Raw genomic sequence first — 8,673 nt, forward strand, 5'->3', positions numbered from 1 at the left:
CAGGTGGGTGCTGTTGGTGCAGAGGGGCTACCAGGACACGGATGCGGCCCCTCACGTCTCGGTCATCACCAAGATGAAGGGGGTCTCGGTCACACGGAGCAAGGACGCGAGCAGCCGGCTCTGGGATGCGGTCGATTATGCGAGTCCTCCTCAGGTAGGCACCGATCCCAGTCCCGGTCCCGATCCCAGTGGGTCCGGGGCGAGCACTGCGAGGCTGTAGTAAGGGCCCTGTGAAGGGAGCAGCTCCGCAGCCAGCAAGGACTGTGAGCTCTGAAGCCTCCTGGAAAACCGTCACGGTGTCGATGCGGCACTGAAGGTGTCTTCTTGCCTCCTAGGGGGAAAACGTGCTTTTTCTGGTCACCAACTTCATTGCCACAGCCAAGCAAGCCCAAGGCACCTGCCCCGAGGTAAATGAGCCGTGTTGTCGGGTAGCCTAGGCCTGCGATGTGTACAAGTGACAAACACAGCTGATTTCCCACGTTCTAGTTGCTCCAAATTTTGCGTGCTTGTTTGCACTCACTCGCCTCCCTGCATGAAGCAAGGCATGTAACTGAGCAGTCCAGCCAGGACCACTTGAGACCAGAAGGACGAGGGACACGGGCTGTTGGGTCCTCCACAGCTGTCTGGGCTTCCTGAAGGTTGGTGACGCTGCATTGCCTCATCCTTATTCCATATGTCCTAGCATCAGCACCACCATCACGCCAGCCCCAGCTAATACTTTTCTATTACCCATGTACCTCCTGCAGTCACGTATGTCCTTGACTTCTTCACTCGCCGTGAAGATTTGCTTCTCTTACCTCTGTTCTGCTGTTTTCTGTGATACTTTTGAACACACACTCCATGGACACCTCTGTTTCCTTTTTAATACCCTACTGCAGTGCTAGTATCTATTCATCATAGTATCCTGCTCTTAGGAGGAATGGAACACAAGGGCTAGGTGGTTTCCCAATCAGCAGTCACTCAGTGGTATATATTTAGTGAGAGAAGTCTTCCCAGTAAGGCTGGATTCAGGCCAGCCAACTGTCCCAGGCTGGACCCTGTTTGGTAGACAGGAGCAAATGTTCTTTAAGCTAAGCCATTGCTGTCCCCTTGTGCCACAGCCAAGCACTGTTTGTCCTAATGCTCCTCTTGGCTTTTGCTGTGGGCTTCTGTGCGGCTCCCAGCTCGAGGATTCCTAAAGCACTGATAGCTGCAGGGATGTCCTCAGAGGAAAATGTATGCCATAGAGTGTTTCAGAGCTTTGGCGTGGGTGGTCACTGGCATTTCTGGATGCTTATTTTTCCAGTCTGCCAGCCAGGTAGACAGCAGAGCATTTAATCCTGTTGTTGATTTTCTGGATGCCCGTGAGAGCCTTCACCCTGTGTTGCTCTCTCTCCAGTAGCTTCTCAGTCCTGGTTTTCAGGCTGTGGCTGAAATGTCTGTTTGGAAAGCTTTGAAAATATAGCAGTGGCAGTTTTTGAGAATATTCAGATCCTCCTGCAAAGTTTAATTACCAAAGTACTCCTTGTTGGCAGATCAGGGAGCAGGTGCAGCTGGATGCAGGGCAAATTAATACAAAGGTGTGTTCTGATTGACTGATAAGCATTTGGCAACGTGTGCATTACTGGGTGATTTTGTTCTTGGCACTACCCAAGTTGCAAAACAAAAGGGAACTTATGCTGAAGTCATAGCCAGCACCCTCACACAGGTGAGGTTTTTTTCGCAGGTGATGTCTGTGCTGAGCTCAGTGGCATGTCTCCTAGGGAAAGCATTCCATACTGATCTCCAGTGCTTTGAGTGACTGAAAACCCTCTGCTTCTCTTTACAAGGAGCTCTGAAGGTTAATGAAGGTAACCAAAATAGCCTTAGAGCTACAAGGCATTAGTCAGCCTTGTCCAGACGCAAGCTCTGAGGCTAAAGGAACATTTCACATAGATTGTGGTGTTTAGCACATCTAGTTGTGCTCAGCTCTTACAGCACCAGGTGCTTGTGAGTGTCACGTTGTCCCAGGTAATGGAGGACCGTGTCCTCAGGGTGAGATGGTTGTTGGATTTTGGGGTGAAGCCTTACCCCTGGTTGCTCGCATCTTATGCTACTGGTGGTTTGCTCTCCAAGATTTGCTTTGCTTCCTGGCCCTGGTGTGTGGCTGTACAGCTATTGAGAATCAGCAGTTGGGAATCAGCAGTTGCTTCTGATAAAGATTAAGAGTAAAGTAATTCTGTACCCAAGAATATTTATCTTTTATTTAACCTTTCAGCTCTGAAGTTTCAACAGTTTATGCACAGCAGGTCTCAGATGCTCAGATGTTTTGAGTAGGGGTGAAGCTTTCAATCTCTGCTGTAAAGCTTCTTACGCTGTATTTGAGGACTCTTCATCCCATCCCTGGGGGAAATGTGGTGGTGCTTTACAAAATACTCTAGGTTCTGCCCAAAAAAAGGTCCTCCCAAACCTGACTGTGCTTGTTCCCAGTGCTAGCCAAGAGGTCTGAGCTAGCACCCAAGGCTTCCCCTGCTGCCAAGGCAGAAGCACTGAGCACCCCAGACAGGCAGAAAGGATTGCCCTTTGGAGATGCCTCCCTCCTCAATCTGCAGGCTGCCCAGTGTGCTGTTTTGGAAATGGTGCATGTCTCTTGTAAGTGTTGGGAACATGCACAGAGGAGCAGGAGCAACTGCACAGAAACGTGGGTAAGTGGCTGCGTGGCCTTAACTGGCTGCGCAGCAGAGTAACAGCACTTCTGTTCTGTCTCTCTCAGAGCCCCTCTGTGCTAGATGGGATGTGCACAGAAGATGTGGACTGTCCCGTGGGAAACCCAGTGGTTCATGGCAATGGTACTGGGTGTTTTGCTGAAAATAATAGTAATAATTTCAAAGTTTTAATACCTCATGCTCGTTAAACAGATTCACAGAGGTGCCTAACTGCACAAGTTCAGTGCTTTTGTAAGTGTGCGCTGAAGGTCTTTCCAACCATTTATTCTTGATAAAACCTGATACTGCCAGGAGAACAGGTGGTTCTGGCAAAAGCTGCTGTCAGCAGCAAATATAGAGTTGCTTTGTTTTTGATGTTGGCTGCTGGAATTGAAAACAATGTGCTTTGTGTTCAGCAGGTTTTCCTTTCATAATAAAACCTGGATTTTATTTCATGCTGATTAATATTAGAAAGCCATGTGAGTTCACCTAAAAAAGGGATATTTCAGCTTTAGGTTGGTTGACAGAGCTTTGTGTGCCGGATTACCCCCTGCAATTTGTTTCCCTCCAGGGAGTAGGTGGCTTCAGCAGCTGCCTGGCAGGAAAGGCACTGCTGGACAGGCACCAAGTCAGCAGCAGCACCCAGTTTCTTTGTCTTTGTAAAACAGCCACCTGGCCTTGAAGGGAGAGTTTCACAGCAAAGCTTTTGGATGGGGGAAAACACTGAAGATGATGCCAGGGTCATCTTTGTGGTTCAGGAGCTGCAGAGGAAACGTTTCATTAAGAGAGTGGTAAATGATGCACATTGTCTCATTTCTAGGGATAAAAACTGGAAAATGTGTGATGTTCAACGCAACCCATTCCACCTGTGAGATCTATGGCTGGTGCCCCGTGGAGAACAACACCCTGCCCAGGTACAGTACAGGGTCAGAGGATAGCGGGTGGCAAGAGCAGTCTCTGAAGAGCAGTGCTTTGGTTGCTGCCCTTCGTGGTCTGCATAATGGGTATCCTGATCCTACCTGCCCAGAGGTAGCCAAGCTGTGGGTGGTCTTTGACCGTGGTATTGACTTACTGGTCATTTAAGCCCAGAGGACTTCACACAAGAACAATTGTCCATAGTAGCCCAAGCCCTGGGATCATGGAAGAAACTGTAGAGCAAGGGGAATGGGGACATGTCTTGGCCACCGTGCAAAAGCTGAGTTCATTGGTGGTTGTTTTCCAGGAAACCTCTTCTGGCTGAGGCTGAGAATTTTACTCTTTTTATAAAAAACACCGTCAACTTCACCAAATTTAACTTCTCCAAGTAAGTATGATGCCTTTCAGCAGGGACTGTGTTTGCAGCATGGTCCAGCCTCTGTGCTGAGCTTGTCTGCCCAGAGGCCGAGCAGGCAAGATGTACCAAGAGGCTGTGGTGTCATCAGGGACAGTCCAAGTGGCTTGGGCAGTGAAGGTTCAGGGTGATGTGTTCAGGAGAATGCTGGCTGCTTTGGCTGCGTATGTTTTTGCATATGTAAGAGTTGTGGGATGGGGAGCCCCAGAGGGATTGCTGGCCTGTCTAGAGCACTGCAAGCAGAGCAGGAGAAGGCCAGTCATTCCCAAGGCCTCATTTTGCCTCATGTTTTTGCATCTTAGTCCCTGCAAGCACATGTATTGCTGAGGGAGTCATTAGAGCTGTGATTTACCAGTCATCTAAATACGAGACCTTAGCCTGTCTTGAGCATAGCCTGAGGCAGTGTTGTCTGCCTCCCTCATAAGCAGGTACAGTGTTTTTCACCCTCTATAGCAATACACTTCCTTGACTGCCTGCTTGAGTGCACAGCTCCCCTTATTGGCGGGAGAGGGGGGCTGGTGCCCGCAGGGGATGTTGTACAGGCAGAGAGGAGAGAGAGAAGGGATGAAAATGCAGCCCCAGTGCTGCCTTACTCTGGCAAGAAAAATGGTTTGGGTAGCTGAACTGCTCCTGCTGTCCCTCTAAGAGCTAGAGCTGGCTCATTACATCTCACAGGGTGCCTGACACCATGGGAGCAAGGTGCCAGGGGAAGAAAGAAGCATGAAGGCAGAGGTGGAGGGTGGAGCTGGGAGAGGAAGGAGCCTAGGCTTGACAAGGGGCGATGACTGTGTGCTCCTGAAGCAGGAGCATTTCCCCCATGCATCACTCTTTGGGGACACTGGGACCAGTGGAAGGGTGTCCTCAGTCTCCCAGCAGAGCACTATGGCCTCCCACACCCTGCTGTGACAGCTCTCTCCCTCTCCTGTTTCAGGGGCAATACTTTGCAAACCAATGACCCCACCTATTTCAAGAGCTGCACATATGATCCGTTTTTCAACCCTTCCTGCCCTGTGTTCCGTATCAGCGACGTGGTAGAGGCAGCTGGGGAGACCTTTGGGGATCTCGCACTGCTGGTATGTGCTTTTCCTCTTAAAACATGGAAGAAAACTGCAAATTTCCCAAGGGTGTGGGTAAGGGAGGGGCTGGACTGACCCTTGAAATGTGAACGGAAAGGCCTGAACTCTCTGTGATCTGTGAAAACCTTAACAGCAGAGAACTCAGCAAATCTCTGATTGCTGGAATAAAATGTGTGTTGGTGTGCTGCAGGGAGGAAGCATCAGCATTCGCATAGAGTGGAACTGTGACCTGGATCAGCCCACTGCCCGGTGCCAGCCGCAGTACTCCTTCATCCTTGTGGACAGGAGGTACAATTTCAGGTGAGAGTGCCAGGACAGTGGCCACGTGGGTGCCTAGGATGAGCACACTGCAAAATCACTCAAGATCTTGGTTTTCCTGAAAAGAGCAACAGGGCTAACGGGAGCTGGTAACCCAGCTTAGGGTCTGTCAGGTGCAGAGTGCCATGGCATTTTCGGGACCTCATAACTGCGCTCTGCTTGGAGACACACAAGCCATGACCTGGCTGAAGGCAGGGACGTGTGGCTGGCTGTGGTTGCTCTGGGAGCTGCTTGCAGCGCCGTGCTCCTCAGCTGGGTGGTGAGCAGGTGCCTGCTGCCAAAGCCAAGCTTGGGAGATGTGGCAGCACATGCATCACCCACAGCCCTGTCTGCTGTAGGAGACGAGGTGTGCGCAGGCACGTAGTGTCCACGGGAATCATGTGGCTCTGGGAGTCCTCCTCCCTCACCTTGCCTGTGCAGAATGGTGGTGTTTTCCCGAGTTTTGTCCAATGTGTCTCCCACAGAACGGCCTCTTACTACTGGGACTCCCAGCGGCGGCCCTACCGGAGCCTGATGAAACTCTACGGCATCCGCTTTGACATCTCCGTGCATGGCCAGGTACCATATCGCTGGAAGACCCTGCACGCACAGAGCTGTCTTGCTTTTCACCAGCAGCGACTGCTTGCTCTGCTCACTGCTGCTCCCTCCTGCCACTGAGCCCTATTGTCATCTTTTGGTGGTGTTTCTCCTCACCCTGGTGAGTTCTTTACCTCTTTCCAGAGTTTTATTTCCCTCTGGGTTGATTGATGGAGGATAGCAGGAAAAAAAAAGGTCTCTCCCATGTGAAGAGCAACTTTTCACTTGGGGAGAGACAAGCATAGACTGTAGGGAAGGGTGCACCATTTCTGGGTGGGGATACCAGGTCAGGGAAAGTGTGGAGCAGGAGAAAATAACCAGGAGAGACACAGGTACCCAAATATATATATATATATTTTTTTTTTTTTTCCCAGAGGTGTCAGACCCATTTGAGCAGAGAGAAACGCATCGCATCGGGGATGTTTGCTGTTCTGTAGGGTGTAGTTCCGTGTGTAGCAGTCTTGCAGCAAGACAAAGGCTCCCCCTGTGCCTGTAGGAGTTAGGTGGGTCACAGTTAGGTGGGTCGCTCTGCTGCCATTGAATCATGAGCTGCCTCAGTTGCTTCTTTCACAGCCCGGTGGGTTTTGAATAACATCCATAGCAGCCAGTCTCCTATAGTTGGGCATGGAGCAATGATCCTAGCTTCCCTCAGCACCTCCCCTTTCGCAGGACAGCAGGCTTTAAGCACGCTGCTTGGCTTTTCTCACAGCCCTCTCACTATTCTCTGCCCACTCTTTCTCTTTTACCCCCTCTTTCTTGTCAGGCTGGGAAGTTCGGCATAATTCCTGCTGCCGTGAGTTTTGGGACTGGCATTGCGTTCTTCGGAGCCGTGAGTGCTAAATATGCTCTTTTCCTCTGATCCATAGGCTAGGATTTGCTACTCATCTGCTCTTTCCCCTGCCTGCCTGCAGTGCCAAGCTTCCCTACTAAAGGGAGCTGGTGTCTGGCTCCAGCATGGATGTTGCCACTGCAGTCCCTTCTAGACCTGTCTGGCACATGCTGTCATGGCCCTTCCCCTTTGGCAGAGTAACGGGGAGCCTGAGCTCTCCCTCTGCCCTCCCCTTTCATCCCAGACATAGTATCCCAAAAGACCACTTGTCCTGTCCCTTATGTGGCTGTGACCATGGCTCTACACTCTGCCAGCCCTGATCCTTCACCAGTGCATCACGGCCCAGGTGACTGGACCTGACCTCATGCATCTGCTGGCAGCAGGTTGGGCTGGAGAGGTCCTTGCTGCACTGCCTGGGAAGCTGGGCAGCAGAAAGCTTACACATTGCCCCTGTGCTGCCAGACTGGGAGAGCCTGGCAAGCATGGAGTGGCAGCCAGCCAGGCTTGTACGGGTGCCATGGGCAGAGGGTCTGGCACTCTTGCACGATGATCCACTGCTGACTGCTCTACTGCATGTGTTCTCCTCTAGGCCACAGTGGTCTGTGACCTGGTTCTGCTCTATCTGGATACAAAGGCTGACTTCTATTGGAAGGAGAAGTTCGAGGAGGTAAGAACAGGCTGCAGGGCCACTTCGGAGACCTGAAATGAGAGTGAATTTTGGGAGCTGATTGAATTTTTTTTCTGCCCTTTGGCAGTTAGCAAGATATGGGAAAGCCCAGGTGGAGCATTTCTCAATCTCTCCCCCCTCCAACTCTTGGAACTCGGTGGCTAGTCTGAACTGCACCTGGCACAGGTTTAACTCTTACAAGATTAAAGACAACAGATAACTGAGAGGGAACAGGGGGACCCAGCTGGTGCCCATACTGCAGGGAAACCCGTCAAATAACAAGGAGTCCACAAGGACACAGCCAGCAGCCTGGGCTTCCCTGAGTCTCCTACACAGGAAAATTTTCAATTGTTCTTTAGCTTGGAATTCTGAACCAGCTCCACATTTATTCACCCTCTTCAGAACTGAATCTGGCCAAACTGTGTGTGAAAAAGGGCAGATCTTCACAGTGTTCTGGAGCTATGCCAGTGTCAATGCTGCAGTTCAGCATCAGATTTTCTTGTGCATGGTGCTTGGGTTGGCACTGCCCACGTGAATCTCAGAGTCACAGAACTATGGACCAGGAGGCCTGATCAGAGTTCCCTCATCCAAACTCCCCATCAGAGCAGGACTGCTGCCAGCCCTAGCACAGGTCATCTTTGGCTTTATCTGGCTGAGTGTTGGAAGCCTCCAAGGATCCTCCAGGTCCTTGGTAAACTGTCCTAGGGCTGCACCATCCTACCAAGGAAAAGAGTTTTGTGCAATTCCAGTCTGAATCTCAAGTTACAGGTTGGGTTAGAGTCTCAAGGAATGGATCTGTTTGCATGGGACTGAGCAGAGCAGGACCACCTGCCTAGGCTGCCCACTTGTACGTAGAACATGTCCCTGTTCATTTTGCAGGCAAAACCCCCCAAAGGTAAGACAGAGGCAGCAGCTGACCCACAGTGGGCTGACCAAGACATCAGGAATGCTCAGTGACGATCACTCTTCAGTCTGGAGTGACCTCCAGGTAGATGTGATGGGGGCACAGCTGCAAGCCCAGTGGATGTGACCTACTGCTGGCCTGAATGCACATGGCTGGGGCTGCGGTCTGCCCTTCCTGGAGAAATGCTTGTATCAGCAGGAGCCCTTGGCATACAGAGCGTGTGTGGAGAGCCCTCACTTGGGTGTCCCCTTGGCATAATGCACAGCCGTGCACCTCCCAGGGCCGACGGGCATCAGCCAAGCGCAGCCAT

General features: G+C 51.3%; 1 protein-coding gene across 1 annotated transcript; it reads left to right on the forward strand.

Annotated features, from left to right (window-relative positions):
- Window positions 1–25: 25 nt before the first annotated feature.
- On the forward strand, window positions 26–8,443 carry P2RX6 (purinergic receptor P2X 6). The gene is made up of 11 exons (XM_084297374.1): window positions 26–154; window positions 336–407; window positions 2,732–2,807; window positions 3,484–3,577; window positions 3,886–3,966; window positions 4,925–5,066; window positions 5,260–5,369; window positions 5,852–5,945; window positions 6,727–6,792; window positions 7,382–7,459; window positions 8,339–8,443. The coding sequence occupies exons 1-11, from the start codon at window positions 74–76 to the stop codon at window positions 8,414–8,416; spliced, it is 972 nt and encodes a 323-aa protein (XP_084153500.1). The 5' UTR covers window positions 26–73; the 3' UTR covers window positions 8,417–8,443.
- The last annotated feature ends 230 nt before the right edge of the window (window positions 8,444–8,673 follow it).

This window comes from Netta rufina, assembly GCF_964035555.1.
Source record: "Netta rufina genome assembly, chromosome: 17".
In the NCBI taxonomy this organism is placed as follows: Eukaryota; Metazoa; Chordata; class Aves; order Anseriformes; family Anatidae; genus Netta; species Netta rufina.